The sequence below is a fragment of the Arvicola amphibius genome, chromosome 2 (genome assembly GCF_903992535.2).
Source record: "Arvicola amphibius chromosome 2, mArvAmp1.2, whole genome shotgun sequence".
NCBI lineage: Eukaryota > Metazoa > Chordata > Mammalia > Rodentia > Cricetidae > Arvicola > Arvicola amphibius.
In genome coordinates this window covers 39,453,782-39,471,282 of record NC_052048.2, presented here as the reverse complement: position 1 = coordinate 39,471,282, position 17,501 = coordinate 39,453,782, and the positions used below count along the sequence as shown (strand labels likewise).

General features: G+C 48.2%; 1 protein-coding gene across 1 annotated transcript; it reads left to right on the top strand.

Annotated features, from left to right (window-relative positions):
* Positions 1 to 7,338: 7,338 nt before the first annotated feature.
* Bhlhe40 (basic helix-loop-helix family member e40) lies at positions 7,339 to 13,439 on the top strand. The gene is made up of 5 exons (XM_038320565.1): positions 7,339 to 7,726; positions 7,895 to 7,964; positions 8,237 to 8,344; positions 9,255 to 9,378; positions 11,152 to 13,439. Exons 1-5 carry the CDS (start codon positions 7,647 to 7,649, stop codon positions 12,003 to 12,005), a joined length of 1,236 nt encoding a protein of 411 aa, XP_038176493.1. The 5' UTR covers positions 7,339 to 7,646; the 3' UTR covers positions 12,006 to 13,439.
* The last annotated feature ends 4,062 nt before the right edge of the window (positions 13,440 to 17,501 follow it).

Here is a 17,501-nt window from a genome sequence, read left to right as displayed (position 1 = left end):
ATAAGGAAACCGTATTTTCTAGACACAAGCAGATGTCCATATGAACGCATAGGGATTGTGACAGCTCTTACCAGACAAAATCCCAGCATGGAGCTGGAGACTGGCATAAAGTCTACTTTTAGCTGAGCAGCTATTGGTATTTGATACCTACTTGGAGAGGAAAATTGGTTTTTTTTAAGGGTGTTACCTTAATGGTAGGTTGACCACGCTCTAAAACAGATTCCCCACCCAAGAGTAACACAAACTGTACTCAAGGTGCTAAAAAGCAAATGAGTGAGAACATGAGGCTGGTGGGTGTTGAGGAATAGTATTTTAATAGGTAAAGATTGTTGCCTGTGTTTATGCTGCATTTCTTCAGTTATGTAAAGATGTATTGCTGCTTTACCTCGCCTGTCTAAGGTACCTGATTGGTCTAATAAAAAAACAGAATGGCCAATAGCTAGGCAGTAAAGGGATAGGCAGGATTGGAGGGCAGAGAACAAGGAGGATGAGGAATCTAGAGACTTGAGAGAGAAGAAAACAGGGGAGAAAGAGAGGGAGATGCCCTGGGCCAGTAAACCAAGCGACAGACAGACAGACAGACAGACAGACTCGGAGGAAAACAGTAAAAGTATGACATACAGAATGAAAGGACAGTAAGAAGCCTCTAGGCAAAATATAGATGAAGAAAAACAGGTTGATTATGTTATAAGAGCTAGTGGGACAAGCATAAGATAAGACAGAGCTTTCACAACTAATATTAAGTCTCCATGTCTTGATTTGGGAGCTGGCTGGCCATCTGAGGACGCCTGCTACAGATGGCTGGAGAGGTGGGGGTGAATCTGGGAGGAGTCTGAAGTGTGAATATGATCAAAATACATTTTCAGAATTAATGATATGTGCTTTTAAAAGCAACAGTCATATTTTGGTTCATGTTTTCAGAGGAGTTGCTTTAGAGTTTATGGTTCATTTGAATGCCATGGCACGGAGTGTGGAGAAAAGCTGCTCTTCCCTAGGAGCCAAAGAGAGAGTCAAGGGTTGCATCCCTATATCTGTTTCAAGTGCATCTTCCAATAACCTAATTCCATTCTACTAGGTCCCAGCTCTCTTAAAGGTTCTGCAACTTTTCAATTATGTAATGGCTGGCAAACAAGCATATGGCTGGGGGGGGGGCTATAAGATCAAAAGCATAACAGCCAGTGACAATACAGACTTACACACTTACCCCCATTCATGAATCAAACTTTTAAAAATCTGTTGACTTTATTATCTGTTTACCTCTCAATTGAACAATGAAATGTTTGTTTTTAAGAGGAGAGACTAAAAAGGGCAAACATGTGCAGAATTAGTAGATGTGTCCCTGATAGAGACATCTACACCATTAAACCCATCCGTGACTTTTTTTTAGACATGTTCTGCAGCAAAGTCTGCTTGGTATCCAAGGATGGTGCAGTCACCACACCCTCCTTAAGCACGCGGTGCTGGAGACTGATGGGCCATGGAATCCAGGGCTTTGTGTGAGCACTCTCCTGACTGAGCTACAACCCCAGTCCCTTATTTATATTTTTAGAAGCAGCCTGACAGATTTTCAAGGATGCAAACACTGCTCATCTCTTCTTATTTGGAGAGGAGGGGCAAAGCAAACGGACAATATTCTTCCCTAGGACAGAGCAAATTCTCAACTCCCAAACCAGGATTTATTGGTATGCTGCAAAACCGACATGGTGGGGTAAGACCAGAATAGTCGCCTTATAAAAAAAAAAAAAATCAAGTAAATTAGATTAAGAAATCTCAGATTATATGGCATATGTTTGTTTTGTCTGCAAAATGCATTGGCCTGGATTATTCTTCTTATGCACATGTGGCAAACTAAGCAACAAACTAAGCATTGGATGCACATCTGTAAACTCAGCACTGAAAAACAGGAAGCAGGGAGATGGCACAGGAGAATGGCTTGGACTTCATAGTGAGTTCCAGTTCATCCTCCAGGTACATGGTGAGATCTTGTTCCAAAAAGGGGGTGTGGGAGGGGAGCAACAGATAGTTGGACAATTATGTTATTTACACAGCTTTAATCCCAGCACTCTCAGGAGGCAGAGGTAGGCAGAACTCTATGAGCTCAGGGCCAATCTCGTCTACATAAGGAGTTCTAGGCCAGCCCAGGGACCCTGTCTCAAAAGATCAAGCAAAACATTGGCTATTCAGCTTTATCGGTGAGAGCATAATAGTAGGTATGGCTGGGTCCTGTGAATTGCAACCTTCCCACCGGCTGAATTTTTTGCTGCAGGTAAACAAAAGGTCATGTGTCCCAGAGTACAGAAACTTGGAGAATGCTTGAGGGCTTTCCCTTAACAGTATGGAAAGGAGCTCGAGGGCTTTCCCTTAACAGTATGGAAAGGAGTAAACAACTAGGGTGGGGAGTGGGGGTGGGGGCAGATTCTGATCAGCCAAATAGCGGAAAGAAATATTGAAATCCTAAGCTGTCTGCAAACTGTGTAGAGTTCCAGGGTTGCAGGTTTTCTGGGAGTCAATGTCACCCATTTTGGGGCAGTTTTTATGGGGATGCAGCCTTTTTGAGTCACCAAACTGGACCCCTTTCTGGGGTGAGTGGACACATGTCTCTGAAGGAAAAGTCCATCACTCAATTGTAGTTGCTGCCAACTCTGGTTTAACTGTATTTGAGACATATGGATGTATACGTGTCTTGGGTCATGATAACATATATATGGAAGATGCATATATTAGAATGGAATATATATATTCCATTTGAGATAGGGTCTCGTGTATCTCTGGCTGGCTACGTACAGAAAATAAACTTGAATTTCTGATTCTCTTTCCCCCACCTCCCCAGTGTTGGAACCACATGTATATGCCACTACACCGAGTTTATATGGTTCTGGGGATCAAACCCAGGGCTTCCTTCATGCTAGGCAATCAGTCTAACAACTGAACTACTACCCTTATAAAATGTATTTGTTGCTGTGAACTGGAAAAAAGAAAGAAAGAAGGAGAGAAAAAGAAAAGAAACCAGGCTCCAGGCTCCGTAATCAGGCAAAGTGTTCTTTGTGTGATCTACGCAAACAAGAAATGAAAGAGCTTATCTCCTGTGCAAAACTATCACCTTTAGTTATAAAACAGGATAGGAGGGGGAAGAGACACAAATGGCAAGATTGTCGAGTGTTCAGTGTGGGAGTGGACAATTCTGGAGGGTCTCTCCTACAGACTACAATGGGAATGGCTCCCCCTGGAGTCGAGCAGAACATAACTGGTACAGGTTCCACAAGGCAGCCCTTAAGTGAGAACAAAGCCTTTACAAAAAACAAAACAAAAACACCCAAACAAACCAAACCGACCAACTAGTATTAGTTATTTTAACTTAAATCATCTTTCTCGAGTGTCATGATTAAAATGTAGTTAGAAGTGTCACAATGCGTCCTTTCTTTTCCCTTTAAGACAGGGTCTATCTATATAGACCAGCCACAGGGGGCCTCCTGCCTCTGGCTCCTTAGGTCTGGGATTAAAGGTGCGCACCACACCGGATTATCATGCCTACTTTTAAATTGCAGAGTGAAATTCTCATATCTCGATGTAATGTGATTTTTCTTCCTGATCATCCTGAATGTTTAGAAACCCAACAATGTTATTTCAGATTTACTGATAAAGTCAATGTGTCATCGTATAACTTCAAAATTTAATAGAGAGTGTACAGCTTTCGAAGTCGAACAAATTTGGATTCTTAACCCCATATAATCCCAGGCCATACAACCTAGGGTAGTTATTTAATATCCCTGAGCTTCAGTTTCCCAAAGCATATGTTATATAGCCTTAAGACCTGGTCCAGAGCCTTGGAGCTCTCTCAGGAAGTATGTGTGCTAAATGGATTGAGCTAACGCGAATCAGCCGTGTAAGAGCGTGGCAGCATACACCAAGTTCTTAGCATATGGCCTGAAAAATAGCACAGAGTAAGTACACAAATACCCAGAAAGGATCTACAAAAGACTTTAAGCATCTGGTTGTCTTGGCTCACTAGCGCTAGCCCACCCTTGGGAGTGCCTTTTTCCTTTCCTAATAAACTGTCTCTGTTTTAAATGGGTGAGAGTCTGAGGCAGTAATACTCTTCAGGATGGAAAGGTACATATTAGGAGGAATTATTTTTCAAATAGCTTACATTATGCAAAGGAAAAAGCAAGAGATTTCTCTTTTATGTTATTTTTTTGAGACAGGGTCTCATTAGCTCAAGCTAAATTTTCATAAAAAATATTTTTTTAAAAAATCACTTTTTATGATCCCCTTACTTTTCCTCTCAAGTGTTGGGATTAGAGTCAAGTGGTGACCCCATGCCCGGTTTTATGTTCTGCTTGGTACAGAACCCAGGCTGTACTGCATAACAAGGGAGCTCTCTACCAAGCTACAACACCAGCTCCAAACCACACATTGTGTCTCTCTCTCTCTCTCTCTCTCTCTCTCTCTCTCTCTCTCTCTCTCTCTCTTGCTATTTCATTCTCTTTTTCTCTCTCCCCCTCCTTTCCTTTCTCAGATTTTAAAAAGAAATCCAGACACGGCAGGATGGGGATAATATTGAAATCTGAGACGATATATGGAACAAGTAAAAAGAAGAAATTAGTCGATATCTATAATCCTCAAAACTGAGGAAACTGAGGCAGGAGAATTGGGAGGTCGAGGCCTACCTGAAGATGTATTTGGAGCCTGTAAATAATTGTTTTAAATTTTTTAAGAGGGCAATGCACACATTTTGTTCTTTCTAACTGCACCGCAAGTAAAAACAGAGATTACTGATCACTCAAATAATTTTAAGGGTGACATTTTCCTCAGCCTAGAACCAAGCAGGCAGGATTGCTGGGATTCACTCTTGGGCGGAGGAGGGGCAGGAGGGCGCGGGAGGGCGGGCGGCGCAAGAGAGGACTTAAGCTCCTTCCTCTGAGAGAATGTATTTCCTGGTGGAACTACGGTTTTGAGGCAACCATGACAACACTTCCCCCTTATTAGAGTCATCAGAAGGTCGCAATCCCCCACCCCCACCCTCAGCTCCTCCTGCCCACCTCCTGGCAGGAAGGTGGGAGCATTTATTCCCTCCGAAGAGATTGATGATAACCCGCCAAATAACATCCGTTCAGGGAGGGATGGATCTCTAAGCCCCAAAGTGAGGTCAGCCAGTGAACAGTTAGAAAAGCAATCATTTCTCACACTTGCTAATGGGTTTGACGCTTGTGAAACATAAACAGGAAGTGGGAGCTTGAGCGACCTGAAGGAAATGCACTCCCAGTTTGGTCAACATGTGAATCCCAGTTCTCCAGGTCGTCAGAAAACTGCCAATTAAGGCTGACCCCCAAAACTGCAGCCCGTCCCAGCAGTGACCTTATTTTCCCCCAGTTCCCTAGGCCAGGTCACTCCGCTGCCGGGTGACTGACCCCAAGCACGGTGGGGAAGGTTAACAGTCATCTCTCAACTCCCCGAGTTCGCAGGGCAGGGGAGCGCAGAGGTCAGTGAAATCCCCAGCCAGGCCTTATTTTAGTCATCAATTTCCACTGGCCCCTTGCTGTGTGTCAGCGTAGCTTACTGCGCTGCAGGTTCTGCGTTTCAGATGCTTTCCCAGCTCCGGGCTGTTAGAAGGTCAAAGAGACCAGACTTTTCCAAGGCAGACAGGTGGGGAGGGAGGGAGGGGGGACCCCCGCGGGGGAGGGGGAGTCCGCTAAAGAGATTGCAGAGAGCTGGGGCCGCTGGAGCTACCCTTTGTGCCTCTCACGCACGGGCCTGCGAGTTAACCTCTACTACCTAAACGTCTTGGTTAGTATTAAATTAAAACCTCATCTTTTATTCTCTGCCAGTGGCCCCGATAGACTTTTTTTTTTTTTTTTTTTTTTTTTTTTTCTGAAGGCTGTCTTCAGATTGGCCTCGTTGGCTCCTTCCCAAGGTCCCTGTAAATTCAAGGTCAAAATCCGTGTTGATTCTCCGCGGTCTCTATCCGCAAGCACGACTCCTAACAATGGGAAAGGGGCTCAGCGAACTTGTACTTCATAAATGTGGAGATTTCACTGAGATAGACCAAGAGGTTTTTGGGTGCCCCCTCCTCCCCCGCTTCTTTCTCCTCCTGCCCTGGAATAGACCGCCAACAGCGCCACCCAAGTTCCTGGTTAGCAGCGGGATCCCATGCAGGCTGGCAACCCCAGTTTGCGCGGGGGTCACAGCTTGGATGCCGGCGCGGAGAGGCTTGCTGGGAACCGAGCTACGGCCCGCGTCCTGGCCACGTGAAGCGTCACGCCCCGCGCTGCTGCAGGGCAGGCGCCGTCGCCTCGGTTGTGTAACGCTGCAGCCGGAGGGGAGGCGACCCGGACGCCTCTGCTCCGGAGGGGGCAGAGGAGGGAGGGAACGCCGGGCACTGTGCCCGGTATCTTTCTGTGCTTGACTAGCCAGGGTGGATGGGGGCAGTGAGGCACCCTGAAAGGCGGGAGGAGATGGGTGCGCGCCAGTCGGGTGCCGGGCCACCCGCAGGCTGCGCCCCGGAGCTGAGCTCCCGGGAGAGTGAGGGGCCGGCGCAGCTCACACGGTCCACGGTCAGGTGCGCGCGGCGTGCTCGGCGGCGGCCTCGGCTGCCCTAGCTCCTGGCCGCCTGCCTGCTTCCCATGGGGTGACATCCGCCCCGCCCTCGGTCCCTCCCCAAGGCGGGCAATTCCTGGACACTGGGCAGAGCGCTGGGGGGCTGGGAAGCAGGGACGGAAAGAAACCCCAGCCTCTGGGGAAGGCCAAGAGGGGGACGACGACTCCCTCCGCTGCACACCGGTTCCTAGGAGCGGGCCAGGCGGGGGAGGAGGAAGAGGGCTGGGCTGGAGCGACCGAGGGGATATTCCTCTCCCGGCTTGAGTCAGACGCGGGCGGATCCGTCCTCCCCCGTTCCCTCCCAGGAGACGGGAACTTACTTCATTTCCCTGGGGCAGGTTCGCCCACGTTACCAACCCCCCCCCCCCCCGGTTCCTTCCAGCTTCCGTGCCCCCCACCCAGCTGGGCAGGACTCGGGCTGCGCTGCCACCCCCTCTTTCGGGGAAAGGAGGCCGCAGCCGCAGACACCTGGGGCCCGGGGAGGGGGGGGGCACTTCGCAGCCGCCTGAGCGTTGTCCAACACGTGAGACTCATGTGATGAAGCCGGGGGAGGGCGGGCAGGTCTCTCCTTCCCTCCCCGGCAGCGGCCAGACGTGCTTGGAGTCACAGGGTAGAACACGTAGCTTCTACCCACCCACTCGCTCCCATTTAACCCAGCCCGCAGCCTCTCCTTACTCCTCGGCTCGTCCCCCTCCAACAACCCCCCCCTCCCGCTCCGCCCTAAGCAACCCCCCTTCCCTCCCGCCTCCCCGCCCGCCCCACTTCTCATTCACTTGGCTCGCACGGCGCAGACAGCGCAGCGAGCACACACCGCCAGTCTGTGCGCAGAGCGGGAGCCAGAAGCCGCGGGGACACCCGGCCATGCACGCCCCCAACTAAGCGGTGCCTCAAAGCCCCGGCTCCTGCCAGTCCAGCGCATTGCAAGGAAGCTCAGGCTAGCTCAGAGGAACATACCCCTTGAGACCCTCGGGTCCTCGCTTCCAGGGCAGTCCTTCCTCAGACGCTCTGCTAAGTGCAGACAGAAGCGCGCAGTGGCCCCGGCTCGCCGCATCATGGAGCGGATCCCCAGCGCGCAACCACCTCCTACCTGCCTGCCCAAAGCGCCGGGACTGGAGCATGGAGACCTGTCAGGGTAAGTGTGCAGTGTGACCCCTTCAGGTCTCCGCTCCTAGCCTTGTGTTCTGCTCCGCTCTCAACTTGGTGCACCTCTGGGAACATAGGGGGATTCTTGCATCAATAGGGAGCCTGCAGCCAGTGCGCACTCGGGAGTCACGGCTCTTTCTGGCCCCTCTCCCAACAGGATGGATTTTGCCCACATGTACCAAGTGTACAAGTCCAGGCGGGGGATAAAACGGAGCGAGGACAGCAAGGTAGGTGCATCCCTGGGGACCCCCTTCCATAACCCCTCAAGTGCGCAGAGTTTTCAAGAAAAGTTTGCTTCTTTGGAGGTTTACTGGGGGATTCAAGATGTGGTGAGCTCATTGTCACAACTGAGTGACTTGGGAAAGACGGGGCAGAGAAGGTGATTCTGGGTGCGTCTCTGCGCCCTTGCAGGATTTATTTTCCTGCTGCCTGGCGGGGAGGAAGGGAGACTTTATGTTCCTTTCCCCAGGCACCCATCTCTTCCATGTACTCCTTGCAGGAAACTTACAAATTGCCGCATCGGCTGATTGAGAAAAAGAGACGTGACCGGATTAACGAGTGCATTGCCCAGCTGAAGGATCTCCTACCCGAACACCTCAAACTTACAGTAAGTGAGAAGCTGGCTGCGCTCCAACCCAGCTCTTCTGCCCAGAGGGCGGATGGGGGTCACTCGCCGCCTGCAGGCGTCACGTGGAACTACAGGCTAGACGGGCGGATCAAAGCTCTGGGTAGCTCTGGGTTGGAGGGAACCCATCAACAGTCCCAGGACCTCCAGGCAGAGGCAGAACCAGAACCCTCTGGAGCCTCTTTAAGTTGGCTCCAATACTAGCACAGCCTCCTTTTGGTGATTTTTCACCGCCTTGTAGTTTGCCTGACTTAAAGGAGCAAACCGTATACACACACACACACACACACACACACACACACACAATTAAGTTCTTTTCCTTCCATCTTCCTTCCCTAAAATGACATACTTTTTAATGTGTGCTTTTTCTTCCCATCATACCCTTAAGTGGTAGCCAAAAGCTTTCTAGCTTTTCCTTCGGGAAAAGGATTTGGAAAGGAAGACGAAGAGCCTGCCTGAGCTGGACGTTCTGAAAGGGTGTCCGGGAAACACACACACACACACACACACACACACACAGAGGGAAAGCCTCCGGGTTGCCAGACACAGTAGACGTCCCTCCCTGGGTTGACACCATAGCAGGGAAATGTTATCTCCGGAGTCCCCGGAGTTAAGGTCAGGCCAGCTGCTGGAGAAATCTATCTGTCAGCTCCCTCCTGAGACTGTAACAGCTACCAAAATGCCCCCAAAGACAGATGACACGTGCTTAGTTTTTTGAATCCTTTGATCGTCTATATGTATATGTTCAAACATCTGCAAACTTTAAATGCAGTGAGGCAGGAAAGGCTCTTCCTGTCTCTGTTGTTGTTTACAGCCTGTTCTCATCACAAGTAAGTGTCTGCGGGGACTTCTCTGACCTCAGGGGTGACAGAAGTTCTTTGTTTTCCCCCAGACTTTGGGTCACTTGGAGAAAGCGGTGGTTCTGGAGCTTACGCTGAAGCATGTGAAAGCACTGACAAATCTAATTGATCAGCAGCAACAAAAAATCATTGCCCTTCAGAGCGGATTGCAAGCTGGTAAGTGCTGGGGTCTGATTAGCATCTTTTCCCAAGAGTGCAGCACACAGAGCCCTGGACTCACTGTGGCATCTGACCCGCCTGCCACTGTTCACTTTTGCACATTCATCGGAGGAGATGCTTTTTTATTCTTTCCTAAAAGTCATACTTTCCATTCGGAATGCCACTGTGTGCCACCTGGAATGAATGCGTATTAGTTCAGTAATGAAACGATCCTGTGACATTTTGGCCTGAGAGTGTCTAGATTCTAGGAGACTTTCCCATTCCTCTTTAAAATGCCAAGGCACCTCTAATTTGTGTTGTGGGTGTTTTACAGTTGGTCTTCTGAGCCCTCGATGACAGGTGAACAGAACACAGGTCTGCCCCAGCATTTTCCTGTTTCTTTGTTTCCTTGCCTTTGGATGTGGGGTGTAGTCTTTGACAGGATGACAGCAGGTTTTTTTCCCCCTGCATTTCATTGTGGTTCCCTGAATAGCCACTAGGTATCTTGGCAAATTGCACAATCTAACGAAACCACTGGTTTCATCATTTATTTCTACGGAATCTCAGAGACTCAGAGACACTGTCTTCTCTCCCCTCCGGATCATACAGGTCAGGCCAGGGGGAATCCTTACACATACCCCACAGGCATTCTCTGTCCTGGCCAAGGCCAATATGAGAATCACAAAAACCAAGCTAGTGTGTCTGCCAGCTTTCTTTCTAAATATAGAAAGTTGATCAGAACTGATCTCTAGGGGAGTCATGGATACAGTATGTGGAAAAGACTTACAAATAAAGAGTTTCCCAGTTAAAGTTCACAGGGGAAATGCAACTATTTGTTCAATAGGTTAGGTTTCTGTGTATACGGAAGTTGTTAGTTTTAGTTTTGTGGGTTTTATTTTTTACTGTTGTCATCGCCCTGGTTTGTTCTTGTTTTGAGACAAGGTCTCAATCTGTAGTCCTGGCTTTCCTAAAACTCAGGAGCAATCCTCCAGCTTCAACCTCCCACGTGGCGGGATTCCGGGCGTGAGCTACAGCTTTTATGGTATTCACGCCTTGAGTCCTAGCACTTGAGAGGCAAACAGAGCCCCATAAGTTCAAGGCCAACCTGTTTTGCATAGTGAATTCCCAAGACATCTAAGACAAAATAGGGAAACCCTATCTTTAAAATGGGGAGATGTTTCTTTAGGTGGTATTGTTTCTGTATTGTGTATGCCTGCTAGCCGCCTTCTTTCAAGAGATGGTTGCTATACTAGTTGACCGGAGATAGGTGTGGTAGCTAAGCCTTATAATCCCAGCACTCTTGAAAGTTGAGATAAGCTCAATATGAGTTCAAGACCAGCCTGGGTTGCAGAGTAAACCCAATATCAATCTAGGCTAGAACGAGACTGCCTTGGAAGAAAAAAAAAGTATGATTGTTGAACTTATAAATACACTAGCATGTTCACTGTTTTGTGTCACAAGGAAAACCACAGATACTAACCTACAAGTCAACAAGAATAGAAATAACTCGGTCTATTTCTCTGCGATATTATAAAGGCATTAAAAATCTTATTTGGGGACAGGGGAATGTATGGAGCCTATTGATACCCCATTGTGCTTAGTATCAAAGCCCAAGCATATAAGAAAAAAAACCTCTCTAAGTGGTAGGAATGTGTGGATTTCATGTTTTATACTTTTCATCATAATTCTATAGACATATTACTTTTGGAGTTGGAAATAAATTGATTGACAGTTTTTGTTTTTTTTTTTAACAAACCTAAAAGCCTTCTTTCTGGGACTTTTTTTTTTCAGGTGAGCTGTCGGGAAGAAATATCGAAGCAGGACAAGAAATGTTCTGCTCAGGTTTCCAGACATGTGCCCGGGAGGTGCTTCAGTACCTGGCCAAGCATGAGAACACTCGGGACCTGAAGTCTTCGCAGCTTGTCACTCATCTCCACCGCGTGGTTGCTGAGCTGCTGCAGGGTGGTACTTCCAGGAAGCCATCGGACTCGGCTCCCAAAGCCATGGACTTCAAAGAGAAACCCAGTTTCCTGGCCAAGGGATCGGAAGGGCCTGGGAAAAACTGTGTGCCAGTCATCCAGCGGACTTTCGCCCCCTCCGGTGGGGAGCAGAGCGGGAGCGACACTGACACAGACAGTGGCTATGGAGGGGAGCTGGAGAAGGGTGACGTGCGCAGTGACCAGTCGTACTTCAAAAGCCATCACAGTCGCAGGCTCACCATGGGAGATCGCGTCAGCACAATTAAACAAGAATCTGAAGAGCCCCCCACCAAAAAGAGCCGGATGCAGCTCTCGGATGAGGAAGGCCACTTCGCTGGCAGTGACCTGATGGGTTCCCCATTTCTGGGCCCGCACCCACATCAGCCTCCCTTTTGCCTGCCCTTCTATCTCATCCCACCGTCGGCAACTGCCTACCTGCCTATGCTGGATAAATGCTGGTACCCCACCTCTGTGCCGGTCTTATACCCAGGCCTCAACACCTCTGCAGCAGCCCTCTCCAGCTTCATGAACCCAGACAAGATCCCGACTCCCTTGCTCCTGCCCCAGAGACTCCCTTCTCCCTTGGCACATTCGTCCCTCGACTCTTCAGCCTTGCTCCAGGCTCTGAAGCAGATCCCCCCTTTAAACTTAGAAACCAAAGACTGAACTCTTGAAAGAGATCTCCTGCTGCTTCGCTTTCCTTCCTCCCTAATTCCAAAACCACAAAGGTCGGCCCACCATGCAGACCCACATAAAAGATTCGGAATGTGTGTGTGTGTGTGTGTGTGTGTGTGTGTGTGTGTGTGTTTGTATGTATGTATAGGACATTAAGTTCCTTCTGACACAGGGAAGACATGAAAGGGATGACCTAACATCAGATGACAGGACTGTAGCAGTCAGTTCTCTGGGCTTTTCCCTACCCATAGAAGAGCCCCCTTTGATACAAATCAGTTGGATTTTCATAAGCTTCAAAAGCTCCATCTGTGAGTCACTCCAGTTTGGGAGCTGGGTCTGTCTGTGGCTTTGAGAAAAGGTAGTTTCAAACGAGGACTTTCCAGAGCGCAGCTTCCAGCCAGCTGTTAGGACCCCACCCTTCTTCTCTCTTTATTGTCGACGTGACTCAGACCCGACTGACAGTGGTCAGACGGAGCTCTCTGCTAAGGTGGTGAGGTAGACGACGCTGGCATGTCACGGTAGTGGTTTGGGCAAATTTCTGCAGGTCTCCTCCCCCACCCCTGCCTCCGATGAATAAAGACATGAATGCAGTTCCCTAACTCAGGCTTTTGTGGTGATTAGCTTACTACGGAACTGAAAATGGCCCCCTTTGTACAAGCTGAGCTGCTAGGGAACTGAGGTGGACCAGACTGGTTCCAGACGTGTGGCACCTGTTTTCTAGGTCTCTCTTCTACCGTGAGCCATCCAGGAAACCAAAGGAGGGTCTCAGAGATGGCAGATGCCCTGAGTGTCCCAAAGTGTACAAAGCTAAGTAATCAATTGCTACACTTATTCCTCAGCTAGACTCGGATCTCAAGTCCTTCCGCAAGCTTCGAACCAAGCTGAGCTTCTCCAAGGCAGAGCTTTGGCATCCCGAGATCCTTTCTGTAGGCTAATTCCTCTTGCCCGGCAGCATATGGAGTGGCCCTATTGCTAAAAAGGATTCTGTCTCCTTTAAGGAAGTTTTATTTTTGATCCAGAGTCCTTGTTTTCTTGACTTGCTCAGCCAGCCCTGCACCAGCTTCTCGAAATGCACTATGCTTGTGTTTTAACTTCTTTTCCCATTTTTTATTTGGGCATAAAAAAAAATCGTTGCCTTTATTTGTAAAGCTGTTATAAATATATATTATATAAATATATGACAAAGGAAAATGTTTCAGAGGTCTATTTGTATAATTACTTGATCTACACAGTGAGAAAAATGAATGTATTCCTGTTTTTGAAGAGAAGAATAATTCTTTTTCTCTAGAGAGAGGAGAGGTTACAGTGTTTATATTTTGGAACCTTCCTGAAGGTGTGAAACTGTAAATATTTTTATCTAAGTAAATGTTAAGTAGTTGTTTTAAAAATACTTAATAAAATAATCTTTTTCCTGTGGAAGAGAAATGGTCTCCTTGGTTTTAAAGATACCTTAATGTCATGGTTTTTCCGTATCGCCTTGCTTGAAGACAGTGCCTACTTAGTTTCAGTATAATTGCACTGAGCTTTTCATGTGCCTGACATTAGGAATAAGCCGAGTCAATGTAGTAGGTAAATGCTGGATTATTTTTGTTTTATTTATTCATTCATTAATTCATTTTGAGGCAGGGTCACATGTAATAGCCCATGTTGGCATTAAATTTGATTTGTAGCCACGGCTGGCGTTGAGTGGATCTCCTGTTTCCACCTTCTGAATGCCGAGATCACAGTCAGGCTTCCTGGAGCAGTAGAGGCATGCCTCCGGCCCCCACCCCCGCACCTGGTTTTATGTAGTGCTGGGGATTGAACTCAGGGCCTCACACATCTTAGGCAAACACTCTGCCAAGTGAGCTACCTCCTCAGTCCTCATTATTTTTTCATGAACTCTTGTCAGGGATCTGCACTCACTCTATCCCTGTTTCCAGAGGTAAGCAACAACCACTTACCTCACGCAGCTTTGGAACTTGACGAGAAGATCCAGGGTACAAGCTCATGGGCTGGAGTGTCTAGGGAGGCTGCCATAGGGCTATGCACATTGAGGAAAGATTTAATGGATTATTCAGCAATAATAATTGGTTGGAGATAGTGCTTCTTTCCCAAGGCAGGCTAACACTTTGAAATCTACAAAGTTCTAATGGATTCCCCATACAGTGCTGCTGAAGGCAACAGTCCATAATTATTTTCTACGGTCTTCCAACTTCTTCTCTGGGTGTGTGCAGGAATGAGTATCGGTGCTCTTATTTAAAAATAATAATTAGGTGGGAAATGGCCCAGCTGAGTATTTTTGCTTTCTTCTCATCGTCTCGATTTGTCCTGAGGTTTCCCGATGGACATGATCCAGGCCCCAGAGTATCTGAATCATCCAGAACCGTCTAACTGTCTGGAGTACTCCCTTCCAGGGAAGCCAACCCCAGGGAGTCTCAGCACCACCTGCCTTTCAAATGTCACCTCTGACTCCTAGGGGGTCTGTAAATGAAAGTGAATGTTCAGTGGTTCAGTGCCCGATGGAAGGGCACAACTGTCTCCAAGCCACACAGTGCTGGGCAGGAGCCTGGACTTGGGGGACTGAGGCCTCTAAAACTTGGTGTTCTGTCAAGACCCTCTCATGCCTGTCCTAACTAGACACTTAAGGACTCTGAGTCTTACACTAGTTTTTGGTTCAGACGGTCCCTAAGTCCTGCCTTAGGTAGTATGCTCTTGCAACCTTTGGGCCTGCTAAGCCCACCCCGCAACTCTCTCCCAGTCTATGACTCAGGGAGTAGCTGTGGACATCAGGAAGTGGTTCGAGCACCCTGAACTAAGAATAGATTTGAGGGCTGCACAGGCTGACAACCCAGAATGTCTCTTCTAGAGGCTGCCTTGTGAAGCCCCCCAGAGGCGCAGCTGCCCGTCTGTTTTTCTGCCTCCAGAGCGTCCTGAACTTTTCCAAAGCAGGGTTTCGGGAGAGGATCCAAGGGTGTTCAGGAAGGTGTGTGAAGTGGCTCACATCCCAGCCTTCAGCCCGGTTGGGGACAAAGAAGGCCTCTGTTTAAACGGGTGTGTGTGTGTGTGAGAGAGAGAGAGAGCCGTGAGGGGTGAAGCATGGACTCTGAGGCCAAGGAGCGCAGAGGCCTGGGATCTGGCCGGCTTCAGTCAGGGCGTGCTCGGCGGGGCTGCCGGGATGGTCTCACCCAGCGCTGACCTGCCGCGCCTGTTGACACGACGTCACGTTTCCGACTAGAGCCTTTCATGTGCGGCCCGCGGCTAAATGCGGCTGCCGGTTCCTGGAAGCAGACGTGCCTGGCACGGCGTCAGCAGAAACCCGATCCCCAGGGAAGTTTGGCAAGGCTTCGGGATCGCTCGGTCCCCAGAAATAGGGCCTGGCTGCGGGCAAGGCCGCGGCCCCCTGGTGCGCAGAGGGCCTGAATCCGAGGACAGGGAGAGGAGGGAGCGCAGGGTGGGGCAGAAGCTGGTTTCAGGCAGAGCTTTGGATCCTGGGCCTAATTAACTGGGATCGACAAGCTTCCCACGGCTCATCCCTCACTAATGCAACCCTCACAACCTAGAAGTCATAATAATGTATTTGGTAGATAAATCAAAGCAGGCGCAGACAAGGGAGGTAGCGCGCCCATGGTCACCCAGCTTCGGAGTGGAGTAGTGGTCCTGTGGGCTTTGTGGAACTGTTCCAGAGAATCAAGGAGACAACATTCACAGAGCCTAGTCCTGAATCACGCCTGTAGTGTTTACTATGTGCCGGGCAGGCACTTCTCAGAGTACTCCCGGTACAAGGACAAGGATACAATGATCCCCGTACAAGGACACAGTGATCACAGCACCTGCCTGGAGTAGGTACAATCCTCATGATTCTGAGAATGAAATGAAGACACAGAGAAGTTAAGTACTTGCTCAGAGTCACTCAGCTCCAGTAGTAAAATGTAAATTAAACCTAAGCATTTAGGTTGTGGAGTGTATTGCTTAACTACAAAACTACATTGTCCTTCTTGTTACATTAACAGTTAAAAAAAGTAAAAATAAAAAAATAGTAAAAGTAATAATTACAATCATTGCATTATTTTGAATATTTTCCTTGTTCTAGGACCTCTGTTAAGCATTTTATGTGACTCTCTTTCTAGTTTTTGTTTTTTGAGACAGGGTCTCATGTAGCCCAGGCTGCCTCCTTGTAACCAAGAATTTGTCAGCTCCTTGGCACCCAGCATTAGAGCCATGTGCTGGCTGAATTTTACTTCTTGCAGAAGCTGTGGAGAGTGGGCAATAATATGCCACTACCCTGAGTTTTAAAACTTAATGTAAGGTCCTGCTCTGTAGCTCTGGCTGGCCTCAAATTCATGATTTTTCTGCATCAGCCATTTCAAACAATTTTTTTTTTTTTTTTTTTTTTTTGGTTTTTCGAGACAGGGTTTCTCTGTAGCTTTGGAGCCTGTCCTGGAACTAGCTCTTGTAGACCAGGCTGGTCTCGAACTCACAGAGATCCGCCTGCCTCTGCCTCCCGAGTGCTGGGATTAAAGGCGTGAGCCACCGCTGCCCGGCTCAAACAATTTTTAAATTGCTTTATTTATTTATTTATTTAGGCGAGGTACATGTTATGGTGGGGGTGCAGTCAGAGGGCAGTGTGGGAATTGGTTTTCTCCTTCCACCTTGTGAGTCCTGGACATTGAACTTGGATCATCAGGTTTGGCAGTAAATGCCTTAACCCACTGAGCCCTCTTTTAAACAAAACGTTTTTCCCATTTATTTTTACTTTATGTACATGAATGGTTTGCCTGTGTGTATGTATATGTATCACATGTATGCCTAGTGCCTTTGGAGGCCAGAAGAGGGCATCAGATCCCAGGGGACTCAAGTTCGAGATGGTTGTGAGCTGCCATTTAGGTGCTGAGAACTGAACCCTGGTCCTCTCGAAGAGCAGCCAGTACAGTTAACCACTGAGCCATCTCTGTAGCCCAATGTTTTTGTTGTTGTTGTTTGGTTGTTTTTAACATGTCTCTTTTACAAATGACAAAAGTAGAGCCAAGAAGGAAAACATGTTACCCAAGGTGACTTATTATGTTAAGGACAAGCCGTATTCTCGTTCAAGTTCAGATTTACTTTGTTTGTTTGTTTATTTGTTTGGTGTTTTGAGACAGGGTTTCTCTGTGGAGCCCTGGCTGTCCTGGAACTCATGCTGTAGATAAGGCTGGGCTTTAACTCAGAGATCCGCCTGCCGCTGCCTCCCGAGTGCTGGGATTAAAGGTGTGCACCACCACTGCCCAGCCAAATTTACCTCTAACTACAGGGCTGATATCTGACATGTATTCTCTCTTTTGAGCCTCACAGAACCCTGTGGATGCCTGCTGGAAGAATCCAACCACCAAGCGCAGAGCAAAGTCATTTGCTCAACTCCTCACCCAATGCCTTACATTAAATGCTCCCCCACACTCCATCACACGCCCAAAAACAGACTGTTGCCTAAAGCACTAGAGCACAGACATACAGGGTTGTGCACACCTAGAA

Bases quoted from the DNA above. Each gene is read 5' to 3' on its own strand.
- Bhlhe40 (XM_038320565.1), top strand. From the start codon at position 7,647: ATGGAGCGGATCCCCAGCGCGCAACCACCTCCTACCTGCCTGCCCAAA. The intron at 7,965-8,236 runs GTAGGTGCATCC...TACTCCTTGCAG, and splicing joins AACGGAGCGAGGACAGCAAG to GAAACTTACAAATTGCCGCA. The intron at 9,379-11,151 runs GTAAGTGCTGGG...TTTTTTTTTCAG, and splicing joins TCAGAGCGGATTGCAAGCTG to GTGAGCTGTCGGGAAGAAAT.